At 40.5% G+C, this 23,244-nt stretch overlaps 1 protein-coding gene across 1 annotated transcript in view; it reads right to left on the bottom strand.

Moving 5' to 3' along the window:
• Nucleotides 1–557: 557 nt before the first annotated feature.
• The window catches only part of TRAF3IP1 (TRAF3 interacting protein 1), a 48,286-nt gene continuing 25,599 nt past the window's right edge, over nt 558–23,244 (bottom strand). The window contains exons 8-15 of the mRNA XM_054381121.1: nt 20,634–20,732; nt 17,707–17,797; nt 16,849–16,932; nt 16,019–16,139; nt 15,836–15,872; nt 14,698–14,774; nt 3,343–3,566; nt 558–723 (exon numbers count right to left, since the gene is read on the bottom strand). Of these exons, the coding sequence (XP_054237096.1) occupies nt 558–723; nt 3,343–3,566; nt 14,698–14,774; nt 15,836–15,872; nt 16,019–16,139; nt 16,849–16,932; nt 17,707–17,797; nt 20,634–20,732 (899 nt within the window). The remainder of the gene's footprint in view (nt 724–3,342; nt 3,567–14,697; nt 14,775–15,835; nt 15,873–16,018; nt 16,140–16,848; nt 16,933–17,706; nt 17,798–20,633; nt 20,733–23,244) is intronic.

The following is a 23,244-nucleotide window of genomic DNA, read 5'->3' as shown; positions in this document are numbered from 1 at the left end:
TCGTTCCTAATAAGATTCCCGATAGCTCTGAAAACATGACATCATCTCTGTAATGATGCAAAAACCTGCAAGCTACAGCAGGCTTTCTCTACTTCTTCACTTTGTGACATTGTTTCGTACATAATTTTCCCTGTTAATAACAAACAGGATTCAGGAACCTTCTGACCCGCAGGAGCCTGGAACATTTCTTTAAAGGGGCAAAAGAAGTAACTTTTTCAAGACAGCATGTTCAGTGTAGCCTCAGTGGAAAGAAGAAGGAGCAAATGCAGAGAGAAGTGGATCAGAAAATGTGTGTGACACACCAGGGAGAGAAAGCAAGCTGTGAAGACCTGGTAATGGAGTAACAGCAGTTCACATCTAACCAAACGAGTTATTTTAATAGCTCTGCAACCTGAGCATTCATAGGAATATAATTTTATCCTGGGTAACACCAACATCTGAACAACAATGCAATAACGGAGTTCTATACCATTTTGACTTCTGGTCCCTAAACATTCTGTTTTGTTTTTATTTGGTAGGAATGTCACTCAGTCCCAAGGCCTTTTTTATCCTTTTCTTCACCTTCTTGAAGACAGGTTTATGCTAAGAACCATCCTCCGGATCTTTTCTTCGTTCTTTAAAATATTAGCTTTAACAGCACAGGTCTTGTCTTGCTGGTCTTTAATCAACTGTTCCAGTTCAGCCAGATCAGCTTTCAAGGGTTCTACAGCACTGTCCGTGATGCTGAAAGAGACACACAATGTTATTGGAAACACTATGCTGCTTGGGGTTACTTAAGCTTCCAAGAAAGTATATTCAATACCTGCAAAGTATTTAAGTTGCACCCACCCTTCCTGAAAGAAAGTTTAGAATAAGAAGCACAAAGGTAAAGCTAACAACATGGATAGAGAAGAATATTGTTCAAGAGAGATCACCCACAATTCAACACTTCAGCAGTCACTTCTTGGCTAATCTAGCTTTGCTGCTGAAGTGGTGCTAAAAATGCCTTGCAGTTATTTCACCCTGCGCTATGCATATGTCAAGCACTTCTTTTAGGTTACCCAACCAAAAGCTGTAACCATCTGACCCAGGGATGAAGCAGCACCAGACTCTGGAGGTATAAACCAACAACGGCCAAGAAGTCTTTGGAAGTGTTCAAAGCCAAGCTGGGTGAGGCTTTGAGCAAACTGGTCTAGTGGAAGGCGTCCTTGCCCACGGCAGGGGGCTTGGAACTAGATGATCTTTAAGGTCCTTTCCAACCCAAACCATTCTATGATTCTAAGGACTTACAGGGACTCCTGAGTCCTTCCATGACACACTTTGTAACAGTGACCCCTCTGGGCATCACTGCAGGAGCTTAAATGAGATGCATGTGGCAGAGAGGGACAAGCACAGCTACTGTGGAGGTTGCTGACCTCCTACTATCTATTTTCTACAACACATCGGCAAGCCAGTAGCAAGACACCAGCAGCTGCCAGTAGCACCGAGCTACAGCAGATACATGTCTGAGAAGAGGCAAGGAATACAAAATCTGCAGACAAGGGCAGGCAATCTAACACTAACAGGAAATTTAATAAACCCTATGCTAATAAACCACAAGTGCATTGATGCAGCTGAAGTGAAGGGGGCTGCTGGCTCTAAAACAAATGTGCCCCCTTACATAATGCTCTGCTGATATTCAAGAGTGCTGAACAACCACGGAAATGACAGACTGAACTAGCCTGCTGTCACTCTGAATTGCCCAGTCAATCTGAGGACATACTAGTGCAAGTCTGCATCTCAAAATCATTTTGTTTCCCCCTTCTTTCTACCACATTAGCATAAATCACAAAAAGCATTGCTAGAAATTGCACTAATATTTCCCCAATGGGATCCTTCAACTGTCTTCCACAGAAGGAAAGAAAACCAAGACATGCACCCAAATTCCAGTACATATGGGAAACATTGTCTTCTTCATGTCTGATACACTTTAATTCTTTCCTAAACGATTGGACATGCCTTAGCACTACACTGACCTGATTAGGATCTCATGTGGAACCTTGTGAAGTGCTGGGATACACTGCAGCAGTGTCAGCTTGTGGAAGAGTGGTGCTGCTGAAGGGATGTGAGCCTGCCTGCAGTCTCACAGGAAGCAGCTGGGCACTGGAAAGCTTGGGCTGACAAAAGTTGGCAAACAAATTCAGCTGGGCAGTCCCTCCTTCCCACTCCCCCTCTCCCCCTGCACCACTGTCAAAGAGACAATCTTGTCCTCAGTAGCGTGTGCCTGGGAACCAGGGGGGTCATAGGAGTCCAAGGGAAGCATGTACAGTCCCTGTGCCAGGAACCCAGCTGAAGAACAAATGACTCGTGTGGCAAGGCCCGGGTGGATCCACTGAGTAAGCACATGCCTGGAGAAAAGCCTGAGACTTGCTCCCTGTCACTAGGTGTGGTGCAAAGATGTGAGTCAATGCCTCAGATTCTCCAACCATAAAATAAAGCCAAGTATCCTTTCCTTTCTCTTTGCAGGAGTGGTGCATTCTAAGGCCAGAGTGCTAAGGCCTGTCAAAATTTTGGGATAGAAGGTGCTATGTAAGTGCAAGGAATTAATATAATTACACTTTATATGTGAACCAAAGCCCTAATTCCCACCCCAGCCACTGCCAGCAGCTACAAATTTCCAACATGTAACACATTTCTACCTATCAAGATAGGATTTAGCTAAGAATACCACCCATACTTGCTTCTGTATGAATGAAGCACATGGATTCAGGGAGCAGCACATTTATCTAGGCTGATTGTCAACCCAAGATCAATATCTAGCTTATATTTAAGACCAGAGGACACAACTGAAAGGGATGCCCTCTTTCCAACAAACAAAAAGACACATTGGTGAGACAAAGCCAAAAAACCTGTTTCTAGGCTTAACCTCTTTGGTTTTATTGTGCATGTCACTTTCACTCTCCTTATTTTCCAAAGCTTTTTTTTTTTTCACCTTGCACAGGCAACAACTGTTATTAAACCCACTGCACAACATGCTGAATTCAATGGCACAGAGAGCAGGTTGTGATTCAGGAATCCACTTCCCAGTTCTGATACAAAATCTGCTTTGTTTACTAAACTCTTCCTCCCTGATATATTTTTGAGAGAAAGAAAACATATCAAGCACCTCTTGTATCACACAAACCTCTGCTGTCATGGGCAACATGGGAAATGGAGCTGAAGAGACTTTAAGACTTTAAAAATTTAGACCACAAAAAAAACATCCCCAAAACACAAAAGTGACTGATGACAAATTTGCTCCAAATAATGAGTAAAACTCACCCCTCTCCTAAAACCAGAAATGTGTCTCAAAAGATAAATCAAGCTTTCCCAGCCCAAACTCACCTTTGCTCCTTCTGTAGTGCTTCCGCGTGCTGTCTGTTCTCATGCCGCCACATCTGCAACTCGTTCTTCATGGCATCCATGTCTTCTTGAATGTAGTCCATGATCCTGCCAAGTGTAAGGGCACTCTGGCACAGAGTCTGGATAGAGACCTGAAACTTCTCAATTTCTTTGGCTACCAAGTCTCTCTCTTTCTTCCTAGCTGCTTCTGATACAAAGGGCTTCTCCTAATAGAAAGAATGAATGAAAAGGAAAGCATCACAACTAGGGAAACCAGTTGTGGCACATGAGGTACAGAGTGAAGAATATTTTGGAGACTGCTAACTGAAGTATCTGAAGAAACGTTTACAACAGTCTGCAATGAAAGAGAAGAAATGAAGCAACAGCCTAGAAACAGACAAGCAGAAAGCATTTTGTATCCAAGTCACCACTGCTACACAGGACTCCTACAAACCTGTGCAATAGCATCAGCAATATTAAATCATTTTTCAGGTGACATGTGCACAAAATATTTGATCCCAGAAATGATCTCACAGGTATTCTTGTTTTTGACCTGATCTTTCCCAAAGAAACAAGTGCAGGGTGGGGCAACCTCCTTCACATTCAGTCATTGGTTACTTCAACCTGTTCCTGTACCTTGAAAGGGAAATTTCTGTGGCTTCATGTGGCATCACCAAGCAGAAGCTCTTGACAGACTCATAATACTCAACAACACTTTTGTTATCAATCTGTTGCTGCTGCTGCTGGCTGCCAATGCATTCACTATGAAAATCACACAATCATCCATCCATCCTCCTCCTGGGCACTCTACAGGGCAAGGCTGGACTGTCACTGTGTCACTTCAGGGCCCTGCATCAGGATTTGGTGGACTGGCATTTATTCAATACTGCTGTAAGTCACAGTGCACAGCAACACTGAAAAAACGGTTCTCCTGGAGGAAGACAGTGATGAAATCTGAAAGGCAACAATTTGGAGAAGCAGAAGCATAAACGTTCATTGGACTTGCTGGCCACAGGGCTTTGCTGTTACTTGGTATCTACAGCAGATACTGAAGGGCACAGTCTCCTTCTAGCTCTCTAAATTGGTTCTTTCAAGATGCTTCTCTCCTTCCACTGTCTGTGCCTGGATTTCCAGGTCCTATTGCTGGTCCTAATAATTGCACAGCTAAAACAGACGGTGGTTATACTACGCCTTGTACTTCTGTTACAGTGGTTGTAAAATCATACAGACTGCAGATGTGGCCTCAATAAACTCTACTACTCAAAAACTATTTGGTCTTGTGCACAATTCCCTCATGTGCAGGCAGCAGACTCTCTGTGGTCAGTCTCCTGAAGCCTCTTCTAGCTTACTGCAAGTTGAATGCAGAAAAAGCGTTCACCAAAGTGACAAAGTCACGAAGAGCAAAAGGATGCCATAAAAGCCAAGTGATGCCACCTTATTCCAGGAAAGCCTTCCCTGAAAACAAAAAAAAGCCTGCTGTTTTTTTTTCTCCCCCATCAAGAAAAACAATCTAAGTTTTCTGTCTTTCCAAGAGCCCTACAGGTTGAATTCCCAAACTGCATTTTTCTTTAAGATACACAAAGCTTTAAGCAAAGTTTATTTAAAGTCATTTTGGTCATTTAATATATGCCGGAAAACTAGAGAGGTCTTTCTCTACCACCCCAACCACAGGATCAACCAGTTCCTAAGCACGGTTTCTAGTGGGTATATAAACACAGGAGTGGCAGCGTGCTTCTCTCTCGTGCTGGGACACCACATCTACCACACTGTCCCCTCCTGCCCTCCTACCCAATTGGCCTGTCTTCCTGTGCGAGCTGTGGGCTGTTTGTTCAGCTGCGTTTGGAGGCTGTAGGGACTACTGCCAAACACATTTCAGCAGCCCTTGGCTTACTGATGAACTCAGATATATATATTTTAGAAAAATACTTCTAAAGATTTGAAGGCTGAGATTTACTTGAGTCTGATGCTTGTGTTATACCACACACGCGGTGCATGAACGCCGTGGGACTTCCGAGTTTATGGCAATTTTATAATGTTGAAGTTGTTTAATTAGGAACTGGGGCTGAAGTGACAAATGCTGCTGAACTTATGACCTTTGCTTCCTAAGTCAATTCATGAGTGCTGGCTAAACTGTTAAAAATAACACTCATCTTAATTCCTTCTCACTCTACCCATACCTCTCCTCTCAGAAGCAGGTGTTTCATTATACTGCATTACATGAAACACCTTATTTAGACACTTTCTGGAGCCATCCGTGTGCCTGCTGTCCTTTATGTTGCAAAGATGAAAGCACTGCTTCATGACCCATTTCATCTCCTGATTGCTGGTGAGCACCCCCGTTTCAAGCACAGATGCTTAGGGTTGAGCAGATCTCCCCCCCTGGGTCACTTCTTTGGCCAACCTCTGAGCACAATGGCCAACACTGTTCTCATCCATGTTGTTCAGCTTCTCTCCCTGTTGATCTTGCAGCTCCCCAGAGAAGATGGCTTTTCGCCCAGGTGCCCCAAAGGCAAAGATCAGAGGACAGGGTCCTGCACACCAGCCATTTACTAGGGCTCAGCATGCATCTCAGCTTGACAGCATTTTCATATGCTGGAAATATTTATCTGCCCCACTGCCTTGCTGCAGCTAGTAAAAATGTACTAACAGATCTGCACTCTCACAGCATTTCAAAACCTTTTGCTCTCTATACTAGCCCTTTTTCCCTTGTCCTTGAGACATGTTGTGCTCCACCAAAGCCATAGAGAAGGCTTAATCCATGGCAGCATACTTTCCATGCGTAACTGGAAAGCTACCTATAAAGACTTAGTTCAGCTGCTGAGCAGAGTTGTATCAGATCCAACAGCTTCCTAAGAAGAAGTCCCATTGCCTTGTTTTTCCTTGTCTCCTAATTGCACCAAACTCTTACCACCATCCTCACTGCTATCCGTTATAAGAAGCCACAGTCAAGAGATAAGGAATGTCCTTCTAATGCAACTATCTCAGAATGCGAAGATCCAGCCAGTCCTTCATCTGAGGATATAGTTCATAGAATCATAGAATTGTTTAAGTTGGAAAAGACCTTTAACATCATCAAACCCACCTGTTAACCCAGAATTGCCAAGTCCACCACTAAACCATGTCCCTCAGCACCACATCTGCACACATTTAAATACCTTCAGAGATAGTGACTCCACTACTTCCATGAGTGAAAACCTGAAGAATGCCTCATTTTCATTTTTCAAATGCCCAGTTCAATGTTTTACATCCTTGTAATACTTGTGTGATGTCCCTGATATCCAGACAGTCCAAGCAGCCACACTTTTCAACACCAGCAAGTACGGTAAGAAAATAAAAAACTGAAAATCCCACAATTCAGTAAACAAGCAAACTAGAATTTTATACTTTCAAATACAGATCCAGCTAACAATTTGAAACATTCCACACTATAATACACAGCTGCTTGAAAAGCTTCAGTGGAAATAAACCACTGTGGAATATTTTCTATGATTCAGGAAAATGTCCTTAAAGCACATAAGTGTTTTAAAATAATTGTAATTGCCCTTGTAGCTCCAGCACGCTCTGTGTAGTTCAGTTCCTCAAAACAGATATAAAAAGAACAACATCTTATCCCATCCAAAGCAATTTCAAGTACTTAACACCACTACTAGAAATCTATTAAATACTATTTGGACTTTAACAGGTACATCAATAGGCTTGTTATAACCCCCCAGGTCTCTAAAACACACACTGTGTGGTATCAAAGTGGTGTAAGAACACACTGGAGTTTTTTAGTGCATATATCTAAGGCAGAAGCACTTTAATTCCAAGCTCCCAGGAAAAATCTCCCAGCACCTGAAGGTGCCAAGAGCTCAGCTGGCACAGTGTTGTGGCTCTTTAAATGAGCTTAAAAATAATCATCAATTCTTTCTTGCATTTCACTAACACTTGTAGCACCAAAATACCGTGCAACATTTTCTGTAGTCTACAGAAAGTTGAGTTCAGGACAAAGAATTATCACCATGAAGCATTCAATCTTTGCCAGCTATTACTGACTACAAGTAATTAAGAGGGGTGGAGAAAGCCATATTGTCTATTCTCAGTTTCATAGTTGCATTATGGGTTAAAAATCTACATGGGACACTCTTTTAACTGAGAATTATGGCAGATGGTTTATTACAACAGGCAGCGTGGGTGGTAAGAGTCCTGAATGCCACCTTTGCTCATTTTGCACAAACACGTAACAGGATATATTCAATTTTAAGAAAAATGCCAGAATCAGAATTGTTCCAGCCTATTTAATTAGGCCATACACTTCACTGAACTCTCCTTTCACAAAAGCTCAAAATTCAATAAATTATCCCCATATAAAAGACTGTATCACTTCTGTAGGCCCAGCATGCTTCCTTTCCTTCATGTTTTTCATAAGGCAGCAAGATAAATGTTTATTTTGGATTCCTGGGAAAAAGTCTGCCTTTCCCATTACCTCAATGTGAACAAGAACATAGCGTGGACTTGGATATAGGGACCTGAGAAATTAGAAAGCAGGAATTTTCTTTTTCATCAGTAAAGAGAAAATGATCAACATGGCTCCAGAAACCACCAGAATTTTCTTGTGTTTAATTTGCCCTGGCTAAAGCAATTAGTATAAATTTTGCAGTGTGCACAGCGCCATAAAACTGGATTCTTCACAAGCCATCCATTTCTGATAGCTACTCATTCGAAGAGCATGACCGCTATTAAGCTAAAGAGGTGGTAAGATATTTTTTCTCCCACTGTTTGAAAAGTTTCTTTCTAGCAACAGTGTTTGCTTACTTTTAAATAGCTTCTCCTTTCTTCCCACTTCTTTCATTAACAGTTTTTAAATATGAATCAAATTAGAACAAACATTTATCAAGCACTTAGTAGTTTCTGCAGTGCCTTTCAACTATTGCATGGCGTCCCATTATGAAAACACACCCATGTATTCATAGTTTTATTGAGCTACACCATTTCCTCCCTACCTCTTTCTATAGGACAGGACAGAAATTTCATTTTGGACAAGTAATTTCGATACATTCAATGCAAAAACAACAAATTGGGGTTTTTTTTATGGAACTATTTTTTTTTTTTATCATAAAGGGTGTTTTCTTTACCTGGTTTTTACAGAGTCTGCATTTTAAGTAACTATCCACTTGGGATCACCATAAGAAACTCTTTCACAGAAACACAGGGAAAACAGTAAATGTTAAATCATTTCAAATGAACAGGATGCTTTTTCTGCTTATGCCAGGTACTGAGTTCAGTAACAGGCCAGGGAATCAGAGGAGACACAATGTTCTTTACCATTAGAATTAAGAGTCAGTCTGACCTGCTTCTGAGTTGGAAAGCACCAGAATAAAATAAAAGGATAGCTCTTTAAAGGTGGCTTTTTTTACCCCAGTTCACACTTGTGACCTCTAAAAAGAGCTGGACTTTACAGACATAAACACCCCAGCTCAGCTCCCAGAGCCAATCTGCTTTACTTCACGTCTGGTCTGGGAGAAATCATTTCATAAAACCTCACATATTTGGTGCAGTACTCACCATACTAAGAAGAATCCTATGCCTAACCACACACATTGCAAGAGACAACTCTAGCAATGGTCAATGATAGACAGTGGCATTAATTCAGCCATAATGGTATATTTGGTGCCAGTTCTGCCCAGTTTTTCTTTTAGTCTCATGCTGCTGAAACTCTGGGTCCACAATCTCCTTCTCTTGACAAAGCAGCCTCTTTCCTCTTCAACAAGAATTTGCAATAAACTTGTTCCCTGTGTTAAACAACTGCTTTCACACCACTCTATGCCCCAGCCAAATCCATTGATAAGCTTCTTGAAATATGTGAAAGTCACCTGCACTGTGTCCTCCAACACCCAGACGATGCACTGCATCCTTGCTAAGGATGGAAATCACAGCTGTCTCACTGCACTTTTATATATCCTCTCTGTTTTACACATCCATCTGCTGCCTCACGTTGTATTTATACTGTACCCACAGGAGAGAACATTGTGTGTTTTTGTGTGCAAAGACCACAGCAAAGGAGCCACAATAGTGCAGGGATATCATGAGAGCGACAAAAATCCTGTTCCTGTGTTCACAGCTTGTAACAAAATTTACCTGGGGGCCACAGGTTGTTGTTTTTTCTGAGAGTTAGTAACAAAGACACTGAAGTACATATTCGTTTAATTTAAGCTCCTATGCTGCTTGTCCATAACCTGACTGTGAGGTACAGTTATTACTGAGAAACTGTATGCTTGCACCAAAAACATCTCACTGCAGCTTTATTCAGGTTCCTGTGTCAATGTCACCAAAAACATCTCACTGCAGCTTTATTCAGGTTCCTGTGTCAATGTCACCAAAAACATCTCACTGCAGCTTTATTCAGTTTCCTGTGTCAATGTCACCAAAAACATCTCACTGCAGCTTTATTCAGTTTCCTGTGTCAATGTCACCAAAAACATCTCACTGCAGCTTTATTCAGTTTCCTGTGTCAGTGTCACCAAAAACATCTCACTGCAGCTTTATTCAGTTTCCTGTGTCAGTGTCACCAAAAACATCTCACTGCAGTTTTATTCAGGTTCCTGTGTCAACGTCACCAAAAACATCTCACTGCAGCTTTATTCAGGTTCCTGTGTCAACGTCACCAAAAACATCTCACTGCAGTTTTATTCAGGTTCCTGTGTCAACGTCACCAAAAACATCTCACTGCAGTTTTATTCAGGTTCCTGTGTCAACGTCACCAAAAACATCTCACTGCAGCTTTATTCAGGTTCCTGTGTCAACGTCACCAAAAACATCTCACTGCAGCTTTATTCAGGTTCCTGTGTCAATGCCACCAAAAACATCTCACTGCAGCTTTATTCAGGTTCCTGTGTCAACGTCACCAAAAACATCTCACTGCAGCTTTATTCAGGTTCCTGTGTCAATGTCACCAAAAACATCTCACTGAAGCTTTATTCAGGTTCCTGTGTCAATGTCACCAAAAACATCTCACTGAAGCTTTATTCAGGTTCCTGTGTCAATGTCACCAAAAACATCTCACTGCAGCTTTATTCAGGTTCCTGTGTCAATGCCACCAAAAACATCTCACTGCAGCTTTATTCAGGTTCCTGTGTCAATGTCACCAAAAACATCTCACTGCAGCTTTATTCAGGTTCCTGTGTCAATGCCACCAAAAACATCTCACTGCAGCTTTATTCAGGTTCCTGTGTCAATGCCACCAAAAACATCTCACTGCAGCTTTATTCAGGTTCCTGTGTCAATGTCACATCGTCATGAACAGTGCTGTCACACAAAGATGAAAGCCCTTCTGCAGGTAACTCCGATCAAATTTTTACCATCAGCATTTCTTATGACACGCTAAGCTGGCAGGATCCTGAGAAGCTGTGAGCTTGAATGGTGAGCCTCTTCAAAACACTTAAATGGTGGGACATATGCATACACCAGGTTAACATGACACGTTACTAATTGCATTGACTGGAGGGGATACCAATGTCGTGCGGCTGACGGATTAACGTAAAAATCAATGATCTGAAGAACTTTAAACAAACAGAATCAGCAATGATTGTATTTGTTCTAAGCTTACAAGTACATACTTAATTTATCACAGTGGTAATTAAAGTTAATATTATCCAGGTGCTAAGCCATTTCATGTAATTTCTTCCTCGCAGAAACCTCAAAGCTGCTGCTTCTCTGAAGCTCATGAACTGCATTTGCTAGTGCAAAGATGGGAATTCTGTGATCCCACTTGCCTAAAACTATTTAATAACCTGCCTACATTTTCCACACATCAAATAAATGAAGTGGAATACAAAATGTAACATCTGTCTCTTTCTCTGTTTAACATTAGAGGATTAGATTCTAAACAAATACTTTTAGGAAGTCTTTTTAGGAATTCGTTAGGCTGAACACAGCTAATCAAGGCAGCGAGAGTCTTGTGTATTTCCAGAATGACCTCTTTGTTTGACCTGAAAGTCGTGTATATTATTTTAAGTTTCTGCACATGCAAAAGCTAGATGATGAAAGTCTTCTTTTCTCTTCCTTTTTTATTATTCAAACTTCTTAAAAAGCAAATGCATGTTTGGAAAATGCAGCACTTAAAAGGTTTCAGAGGAATGCTTTAAATACAAATTAAAGCTCCTTAGCAATCAGCAGTTAAACGCGAAGGTGTGAAACATCCCCAAGAGTTCGTCACTGATACATTTGGATTAAATATTAATTCACCAACTTCATCTCACTTCTAGTTGATTAATCCACAATAAATCAGGTAGATCTATTGTTTTTTTTTAATGAATATTGGATTTTATAATAAAGTATTAGCCAAAAGTCCCAGCATTCAGACTACAAACATATATTTTCCTCCCTTCATTTTCCCAACTGGCAGAAGAACAAGGCTTTAAAGACTACTGAATAGAACTGGGAAAATATTTCTTCTTTTGGTATACAATGAATAGTTCCACAAAACGAGGGCAGATGAACATTCTTACTGACAGACACAAGGATAACCTTAATTACATGAGATGTAATTTCCCACAGCAAGCATTCTCAAACGTTCGCTGGACTTTCAGTTACCTTACACCACAATACAGAAGTACGATTACATTTTACTCTCCAATGCATAACATGTTTTGGAATACAGTTGCTGATGTAGAAGATATTTCTTCTGGAGAGTTTGATGGAAAACAAATTAAATAAAGAGTTGACAGTCTGGGGAAAAATGGTGAAATCCCAGACTGATACTGCTTCCCAGCAGACTGCAGAGCTAGACCTGGCACAAAACTGACGACCATTTGAACACAGCACGCTGGCCAGGATTCATTGACCCATTCTCACAGTCCCATCAACACAACAGGACACAGTTCCACTTGCCTGCCTAGACCACTTGGCAGAAATAAACTACTTGAAACTCTTCCTTAATTACTTTTGCTGCCTCTCTCCAAAGAGATTCCACAGACCAGTAACTATTCCTTCCAAAACTGCTGGTTTGCAGTCTCACAAGAATACATCTTGCCACTGCCTTCCTCATGACATTAGGAACATCCCTCAGAGATGAGATGTGCTCACAATGCTAGACACCCTGAGCACGCCAGACACTGACCTGCTATCCTCTGCATATCTGCTCCCTGAAGTACTCCCAGAGGCAACGCCATGTTGAAAATGTTTTTCACTTTTACTGTCTTGTGCATCACAGTGTCTCTATCCTCTAAAATAAACTCCCAGGATTCAGTAAAGTCTCTAGCTCATGTTTCCTGAACTACATCTATCAAGTCCTCATTACTAACTCCAAGCATTTTTAATCACCTTTTCTACCGTGTTTCTCTTCTCTGGATCATCACTTCAACAAATAATTTAAAAAGCAGTAGCAGCAAAGATTGGATATGAGATCAGATGATATTCCAGGAGCTTAGCATTGTATGCAAGTTTTCACATGGTGGACTAGAAAGTCAGCACGTTTTTTTCCAGAACTAGTTGTCTATTATCATCACTACTAACACAGATCAGTGCTTCAAAAGGTGCAACAAAAACAAACAAGGACTGAATGAATGTTTTAGAGACTGAAAATGGGCAACAGGACTAAATGGTTATTGTGGAAGGCCCACAGCTGTTCATGTGCATTTAAAAAAAACTCTACAGGGGTTAAAAGCAAATTTATTTAATTAGTGTTTAAAAAAAAAAAAAACAACACACCAAAAAAACCCCAAATCACACGTACAACAACCCCCCCAACAAAACAAAAAAGCCCAAACCAACCAACCAATACCCAGAAAATTTAACACAAACACCGGAGGAAGCTTCCTGAGCATGAAATCTATGCAGTTTTGTAAGCCCTTTCCCATTGTCCTTTTCTATGTTCAGTGCTGAAGCTGACAGGACACAAGACCTAAGAGTACAGCTTACAGCACAATTATGCACTGGAGGCAGACTTTATTCCATGAATTACTACTAAAACTTAGTCTCAAGACTGACGATGTCACAGCACCATCTAGCAATAGAACCAGGAACAGCTCTGCTGCTTGTTCTCACAAGTGCCAGCTCATCATACACCCCAGGAGCAATCTTTAGAGCTAGTTACTGAATAAACAGAGCAGCAGCAACTTTTACTCCTTCTTTTCTCCAAACAGTTCTACATTATTCAAGCAGGAAAATTTTCACATTGGATACATTCACTGGAGATAACCAACAGTGTTTCAATGATGCTGCACACCCAAGCTGCATGTTCAATAAATGGTATGTAATTCAGCAAATTGGATAAAGCTTTAACTATTCATAATGGAAAATGAGCAGGAAACTGAAGGGGTTTTCCTACTTTAAGAAGCATTCATTTTCAGTCTCTAAAACATTCATTTAGTCCTTACTTGTCTTTTGTTGCACCTTTTGAAGCACTGATCAGTGTTAGCAGTGCTGTTAATAGACATAAGAGTTCATGAAAAGCATTTGCTTTTCCAAAACATTACATACCTGTCAGTATTTCTATACCAGCACTCTGCAATGCATTCCTCAGTGCCTCCTCACCAGCACCTCAAACTAGCTTAGTCATTTAGAAATTTCCAAAGGGCCACTGGATCAGAAAAGTCCATCTAAACGTTCTACCCTTTGTAGCTTCTTGTAAACACGAGCTTTGCAAGGCTGAAAAAGCAAGAGCTCTCCAGCTGTAACAGGAAGGCACTGAAACCTTTTGGTTTTGGTTTGTGAACTCTGCTAGACCCTTTCTAGATCTTTTATAAGTGATCAAAACAACAACAACAACAAACCCCAAATCAAATAAAACAAACAAAAGAATTCCTAAAAACAACCAACCAAAACCACAGCAAAACCAAAACCTACTTTCCAAATCAAATCACTTCATAGATCCAGACTGGAACACTGGGATATGCTAGAATGTTAGTAGGGAAACATTTGATGAAATGAAGATACTTTCTATGGTGAACTGCAACAGAGATCCCATTGATGTTAAAACAGTGATGATTGCTGGGCAGGAGAATACTGTCCTTCAAATGACCAGAGGACAAGTAATATTGAAACAATAATGGTACAGCTGTACAAAGGTATAGTGTGGCCTGCTCCATTTAGGGCAAGGCTATTAACAGCAGACTTTTTTCCTGGAGAACAAAAAAATAGGCTAAAGAAGGCTCCCTAAAAAATTGTACTGAAATACTGAAAAAAAAAAAAATCATCCTAAATCACAAAAACGAAAGGCGAGAAAGACAGCACTACACAGAGAAGGGAACAGTATCTCACAGAGAAAAAAAAGCAGCATAACTCTTCAAGGAGGAAAGCTTGAATTATTTAAGACAGAGAAAAAGGTCATGATTATAGTATTTAATATTCATGGTTCTTTGAAGGTCATTACCATCTTACCCTGTCTGTCGTCTTTGATGATTTCTGTGACGCCTCATAATCTTTCTTTGTTTCTAGGATTCTTTTTACAAGCCCACCTGTTGAAGAATCAATGTATTTCTCAGCAGTGGCTGGCACTACAATATTGTTTCACACATTCAGACAATATAATCAAAACCAACTGCTTAACTCTTTTTAATGCAAACAATTTTTAGTGCAACATGAGCAGAATTCTAATTTTTTAATAGAATTTTCTATTCTACAATAGAACCATAGAATGCCAGGTTGGAAAGGACCCCAAGGATCATCTGGTCCAACCTTTCTAGGTGACAGTGTAGATTAAATGAGATGGTCGAGCACTATATCAAGCTGAGTCTTAAAACTGACCAGTGTAGGACAATCCACCACCTCCCCTGGAAGAAAAATTTACTCTTCTAGTATTTATATTCTAAAATATTCCAATATTTTAATTACTAACATACAAGGTATTTGTTATTTGATCTACTTTCTCCTCTAAATCAAAATGTATAATCAGTATTATTTACTGAACAGCTCAGTACAAAAGCAGGTCCTTGAGCTGCATGTATACAAAAGCTTTTCCTTTACACCCCTCTTTTTGGAAGAATTCAAGAACTGTATGGCAGGTATATATCTTGATGTTCCTTTGTGAGGATTTGTGCATGGATATAAGTACATCTGCCTAAATCACATCCAGAGTAACCATAATGGCAGCCCCTGAATCAGAGATGTGAGGTCACAGGTAAGCATAAACGTAGTTAAGAACCAGTCCACCCATTTTTGTAAAAGCTTTTCTGTGTCTTGCCTTGAACAGCCAATCCCATCTCTTATCTCACAGCTGACAAGCTGTATCTGACACTGTAAGAAACATTAATTTATGAGTTTTATGCAGAATTTTAAAGCCTGCTGACATTAAAGACCTAAGAAAATCTGTACTTAACATCAGTTATAAATCCAGCTGCACAGGTAAACAAGACTACATTTTAGAACTTACTTTTGGGTTTCTTGCAAAAGTTGCAAGTTCACACCCTCAGGAAATATTTTGCTGCTTTATTCAGCATTTTAAGTGTTCAGCATTTGGTTTAAACTCATGGTTTTATTCTGTGCATATATATAAAAATATATGTAACAGCAAACATACCATGCTTCTGGTCTTCAGTCAGCTCCACTTCTGGCTCCTACACATGCAGGAAGAAAGCTTTAGTTGCATAAAGTTGACAGTGCTATAACAGACAACTATAAAAAAAATCTCCTAGAAGCTACAAACAAGTAAGCTACAAACAAAGGATGGGAAAAGGTTCTATAATTTGCAACATGAACAGACCATCTCCATATTTGGTATTTCTGACAGCGGCAATGCTGCCTCCACCACAAACTGGTCATCATCGTCATCAGAAATCTGCTGGTCTACAATCACATTTGAGACTGTTTTACCACTACCGCTCCTGTAAGAGACAATGAAAAATGAAAACCCATTAAAATATGTTCAAAAATGTTCAGATCTATCCAGAATAGAAGAGACATCAATACCCTTCCAGCACCAACTACAAGCATATCAAATTCAAAGCCTGGAAAAGCAAGAGCTCTCCAGTGGAAGCCACTGAAATCAAGGGTTTGACCTTTTGGTTTTGGTTTGTGATCACTGCTAGACCCTTTCTAGATGTTTGATAAGGGATCAAAACAACAACAACAACAAACCCAAATAAAATAAAACAAACAAAACATATCCCCTAACTAACCAAACAAAACTCTCGAAAGGACGTACCTTTGCCTTCTAAACACACAACCTCAGTGACTGGCACTTAGCAGAGATTGAGCCAGCCATTTTGTTCATAGATCTGAATGGCTGTTAAAGCCTTTTCTGAACACAATGTTCTAAAGATCTCTTCTAGTAGCACTTGGGATTAACACTCTAGAGCTATCATCTTCAGAGTTTCCAAAGGCAAAAAAATTAAATGTTATTCTTGACCTCCCAGATGTGACTGCCAACCCTAACTTTTAGATAAAGTGCTGCATTTGAATTATTCCAACAATGAGCAGTGAGGTGATCACCCTAAAGTTATTCAGAAGCAGGTGAGGTGAGGCACCAAAGGTCTCAGACTAGTGTGGTACAAGAGCTAGAAAAGCCTGCTCTGCACCTCCCACTTTGCTTACCTTTCTGGAAGGAAGAGCTCTGTGCTTTCCTGCCGTTTTATTCGGGGTGGGGCTGGTCTTGCGCTGCTAGGACGGGGAGTACGTCTGCAATGAGAAAGAAAGAGGGTTTTTTCATTTTTACTGTAGAGAAGCCTCACATGCCCTCCAAAGGAACAGAGTGAATCAAGTAAGTTAGCTGATGCATGACAGCACTGAAAACATCCCCAATATACCCCCTAGAACGGCAATACTTGCTGAGCCTAGGAACATCAAGGAAGTGTCCTAGTGTCCTAAACAACAAAAAAAACCAAAACCAAACAACCTGTGATTCCATGTAAAATCACCTCTTGATTTGTCTCACTAAACAACCTGTGTACAGCACAAGTATTTACCATTAACAACAAATTTACCACCACACACTGCAATGTAAATGGAAAAAAAATAATTTCACAAGTAATACAATTACACAAGCCTTTGCTGGACAAAGTAAAAGTAAATTGAGATTGAAAAGGCAAGTTTATCTTACCCATAACACTGTACTTATGAAATGCACCTACATAATGCAATGTTGTTCTCATTAGAATCTCCACACACCCATCCTACTCTAATAACATTACATTGAAGCACTTTATGGATTAAGAAAATAAGTCTGAAACACTTCACAATGTTCAGGTCTCCTTTATAGAAGGAAATGAAAGTGAAGGAAAGGAAACCATACGTGGAGCAGAAACATACTGCTCCAAGTTTCCTTGCTCTTTTAAAATGGACTGACTTGTTATTATCCCAGATACACCATAATTTGATTCAAAAAGAATAAAGGATATTTGATTCAGACATGATAAAACTTGATTCAGGCAGAATAAAAGATCAGGAACCAACCTTTGGATGGGCTGAGGTGGAAGATCATTGGGTATGTCACCATTTTCAGACACTGGAGGTTTTTCAGCAGCCATGTTCTCGGCTTCTCCTTCTATTAATCAAAACAAACACACAATTTTGGCTTAGCTGGTAAGGTGAATTGAACTTTTCTCACAACAGTATTTAGAATCTTATCACAGAATCATACAAACTATTATCAGCACTATACTTGAATGTGTGTTCATGAAATACACCATGTGACAAAATAAAAAGTAAAATTCTATAGACTACTACAAAAGTTAAGTATCTTGTGAACTTCTGGGTTTTAAACATCTTGGAGCATTCACAACTCAAAAGGGACACAAAAAAAACCCCGTTTTAAATGCCTTCATTTTTTATTTGTTTCTCAATATAGTGAAATTCATCTCTGAAAATGACATCATCTCACTTAATTCCTCCATAGCTGCATGGTAACATTTGCAGTATTTCAAATTGCTTGTTATACAAAATCTTAAGAGGAAAAACAGTATTAAGCCAACCCCATATTCTATATACTAGGGTTTTTTGGAAGCCTTTCTTTTGTTTATATTCTTATTTTCCTCTCCTGGTATTCTTACCACTATTCTGACCCAGATTTGAGATGGGGGTTGGCCTGGATGATGTCCATCTTGATTGAACCCTTGACCTACACCAAGGATTTTAGGATGAGGTCGTCTTCTGTAATCCCATTATAGTTATCCCTTCCATAGGGCTGACTCAATCTCCTTCTCCACAGGGCTGCTCTCAATCTCTTCATCCCCCAACCTGTATCAGGGGTTTCTCTGACCCAGGTGCAGGGCCTTGCACTTGGCCTTGCTGAACCTCATGAGGTTGACAAGGGCCCACAAGACCAAGTCAAGATCAAGTCAGAAAGTTGTACTGTGTTGCTGGATATACCACAAGTTTCATGTGCTTCTCTTGTCACCTAATTTAACATCTCTGATGAATGGATGCAATAGGTATGGCAAAATTTCCCTTCCACACTGTGATTTTCAAGCAGTTTCAACAGCCAGCTTCCATTTAATTCCACTGGAGTTAGGTGGAATATTTTGTATTTTACATATAATAGCTCTTCTCTGAGGATAGATGATCAGTGGCTGTGATGGCTCAGCTGAACGAGTGACAACACCTTAAGGTCCGAGATAAACTTTAAAAGCCCAACTTTACTCCTCCTAGAGACATGTACTTCAATGTATTCACCACAGCTGTGAGAAGATAAAACCACACTAGTGAAACTTCTCAAAAAAACCCTTATTTTAGAATTTAACAAGGTTCAGAAAATCTTTACGTAACCATCGGCCTCTGAAAAAGCTTCATGCAGACCTAGACCTTTATAGTGTGACCGTGAAACCAAACTGTTCCTGCCTTCTTGCCACAGTGCATGCATTTATGTGCACCTCTAAAGGAAGTGGAACCTAAGTAACTTCAGTAGTGTACAAGCAAATAGCTGAGGCAGGCCAAAACACCCTTTTGCCAAAAAGCTTTATATGTGTACTTCTTATTTACAATGCTACCATGAACTAGCCACTGAGCATTCCTAATGGAGAACACCAAGGGAGAATAACTGATATGCTGACAAATCCTTATTTATAAAGAAAGAAAGGATACAAAACTCAATGGAAAGGTTCAGAGCTTTGATGGTCAGAAACAGACTAAGGCTGAAGCAGAATACAGAAATAATACTCCAAAAGATTCAGGAAAAAGAGTTTATTTCAGACAGTAAACAATGTTTACAAAATCCTAGAAATTATTCTTCCTTTGGAAACTCATTTCAGTTAAAGACACAAGAAGACACCAAGAAGGGACTCCAAATATCATCCAGCTTAGCTATCTGCAATGACTGTCTTACTGTCATAATGGATTTCACATTCCAGCTGTGAAAGTCATTAAATGTGTGAATGATATTTTCATCTCTATAAGAACTTACAGAGAAATAGGGCTCACTAATATGCTGCTACATCACACCATCTTATTGAATACAGCTCAAAATAAGAACTGTCAATACAATATCTGGTTCCTATACTACCTGAGAATCCAGTCCAAATCCATAACAAACCTGGGGATACTGCTGTTACATGCATCCAAATTATTAATAGAGAAATAGAAAATTATATTCCATAACAGACACATTCCAATGGAGAAGACAGCTCCAAAAGATTAAAAGCATGGAAGTTTTCCCAGTTGTGTAAGGTCACACAAATGCCTTGGCCAGCTGTCTACATTTCATCAGACTGACACAGCTACGAGGCCCTGAAGGACACAGGTGGACTGGGAAACAGCCTTTGACCTCCCACATAGAGGGTATCAACTCTCCCAACTAGGTCAAGCATCTGGATATCTGGAGAAAACAAACACAGCTTTTACTTGACTCTCAGTTCTTCCTCCTACATTTTGCTTCTATGGCTCCATGTACACTGTAGCTGGATACAAATACCTCATTAACAACGTATGTCTTGGGAGCTACATACAACTGTTCTTTTCTTTTTTTTTTTTAATGGAGAACTAAGAATGCAGAAGTGGAATTTTCCTCTAAAATCCTTAAAAATGCAAGCATTAAGTGAGACTCCCTAATATTTGTATAAAAAGTCAAGGTGCAGTGATTCAGTTCTTACATAGAACAAGTCACCAAGGGATTCAGGTGCAGCAGCCCTGCATTTTCCTTAGGACACTGTAAGCACTGGTCTCTTTGAAAACTTGCATAAGAGTAAGGAAAGAGCAAATGCAGGTAACTGTTTTATCAGGCAGCACACATTTTTCACCTCAACCACAAGATGTGATTAAAACTCGGGGCAGCAGTTAGATCAGGTGTAAATCCTCCTCTTTAAATCAGTTAGCTGCACAGACTCAAGTTCAGCCCCAAAGCACTCAAGAACGACATTTCAAAGCAGGCAATTTTTTATTCTCCCTACCTTTCTGTTTTATGGTAAGCCCTGGTTCGGCTTTCTCTTGCAGTTTAGCAGCACTGTCCTCTGAAATCTTATCTACCACGTTCTTCATTTCCACAGTTCCTGCAACAAAACAGTTTATAGCCAAATGAAACCAAAGATAGAGTAAAAATTTAGAATAAAAAACAAAGAAAAGCCACATTAAATACCTGTTACACTCACTATTTCTTTATGGGCTATCCTAGTTTAATAAACCATCTTGACTGTAAACAAATAGCATTCAGAGTTCACAAAGACTTTTTATGTGACCGCTGATTGAACTTCTTGTGTTACTGCAAACTAAGGGCAAATTCTTCAATCCAGAAACGATTTACAGATACTATTTATTAGCCTGATAGCTAGTGAAACAATACAATATTTACCTAATAAAGTCTTAGCAATAGCTGAAATACACAATATTGTTGGTATACTACTTAGAATGCATAATGCACTGACGTTTGTTTCAAAGGCTTTAGCTTTAAACACTTTTCATACTAATGCCATTAAGAAATTCTAAGCAAGTGTGTCGGTGTGAGCTGAAATTCCCCCCCCACCGACAATAACCAGGCTAGCCCAGTCTGGAAGCAAATGAAAAAGCTGTATTTACAAGCAGAGTCTAAAATCTACAATGAAATGCAATGAATATGTACAAATATACAAAATTCACAACATTCACAAATATATACAATCAACAGAAAAAGCACAATCGATCTCCCTTTGCTTCCCCCCAAGGGGACCCTCCCAAAGGGGCCTCCCTCTCCCAGGAGCTTCCCCCCCAGACCCCCCTGGACAGAGAAGCAGAGTTAGTTAAGCAGAAAGTTGTTAACTTAGCTGCCAAGGTCAGTGTGTTATCTTCAGCCAGAAGAGAAGAAGAAACAGCAGCCAGACAGCCCAGCAACTGCCCCCACTGCCGAACGCAGAATGTGCAGAGTGCCTACTTTGTTTTGGGTAATAGTTCTTAAACATTTCTATCTATCCAATGGAAGTGTTTAGAACAATCGTTATTTTGCTTTCTTACACCCAATAGTGACTTATTTACATTCTTTCACTTTCTCTGTTTTGAACTTTGCAAGGAAAAATTAAAAAGACAGTTTCAAACCATCACAGTCCACCCCTTCTAAACAATTCCATTGGCTGCTACTATCATTTATCTAATCTAAAATAATATCTACAACAATAGGTGAATAAAGACCATAGTCCATTCCGGCTATCTCAGATGTAGATGATTCAAAAGAGTCAAATCACAGGAAAAACAGCAAACAGCTTGTTTCCTCGCAGATGGAGCGAAGGAAGGAACAGGGACTCTCAGGTGACTCAGGGCTCTCAGGGTTCGTGCACTGTAGATCTCATGAACTCTCCTCTTGGGCGCGATGCTGTATCTGCGCAACACTCTGAATTTAACCTCTCTCAGCCAAAGTTAGATTTCTTTGTGGAATACACTGAATTTCACCATTTTCTTGCATCACCCAATAGGTGTGACCAGGACCTTCAGCAGAAACCACCCCTCGGACAGGTTTGGCCTCTCCTGAAGGAGAAAATACCCAAACCGTTTTGCCTAACAGATTCTTTTCTCTGATAACAGGAACTCTATCACCTTCTTCCTTTCGCAACAAATCTGATTGGGCAGGTCCAGCTCGATTCACTGAACCTCTACTATTCACCAACCAGGTTGCTTGTGCTAAATGTTTCTCCCAGTTTTTCAAAGATCCACCCCCCATGGCTTTGAGAGTGGTTTTCAGCAAACCGTTGTAGCGTTCGATCTTCCCTGCAGCTGGTGCATAGTAGGGAATGTGGAATATCCACTCGATGCCGTGCTCTTTGGCCCAGTTTTTTACAAGATTGTTCTTGAAATGAGTTCCGTTGTCTGACTCAATCCTCTCTGGAGTTCCGTGTCTCCACAGGATTTGTCTCTCCAGGCCAAGAATGGTGTTACGTGCAGTTGCATGAGGAACTGGATAAGTTTCCAGCCATCCAGTGCTTGCCTCTACCATAGTCAGCACATACTGCTTACCAGATGGAGAACGAGGTAGAGTGATGTAGTCAATCTGCCAGGCTTCACCATACTTGTACTTGGACCATCGGTCACCGTACCACAAGGGCTTGATCCGCTTTGCCTGCTTAATAGCAGCACAAATGTCACAGTCATGGATGACTTGTGTGATAGCATCCATGGAAATGTCAATGGATCTGTCACGAGCCCATCGGTAGGTTGCATCTCTGCCTTGATGTCCTGACGAGTCATGGGCCCACCGGGCTAAGAACAGCTCACCTCGGTGTTTCCAGTCAAGATCAGGATCAGGACCAGAGTTTGTGTCCACCTGGGAAACTCTTGCAGCTAGATCTGCCTGATGGTTGTGTTGTTGTTCCTCAGTAGCTTTGCTCTTAGGAATGTGAGCATCGATGTGTCTCACTTTCACTGGGATTCTCTCAATGCGAGCAGCAATGTCTTGCCACAGATCTGCAGCCCAGATTGGCTTTCCTTTCCTCTGCCAGCCATTCTTCTTCCAGTCTTTCAGCCAACCCCACAAGGCATTGGCTACCATCCACGAGTCGGTGTAGAGATAAAGCTTTGGCCATCTCTCACGTTCAGCTACGT

The sequence above is a fragment of the Indicator indicator genome, chromosome 5, assembly GCF_027791375.1.
Source record: "Indicator indicator isolate 239-I01 chromosome 5, UM_Iind_1.1, whole genome shotgun sequence".
Lineage (NCBI taxonomy): Eukaryota > Metazoa > Chordata > Aves > Piciformes > Indicatoridae > Indicator > Indicator indicator.
The sequence above is the reverse complement of the archived record's forward strand: the minus strand, read 5'-3'. Positions and strand labels throughout refer to the sequence as shown.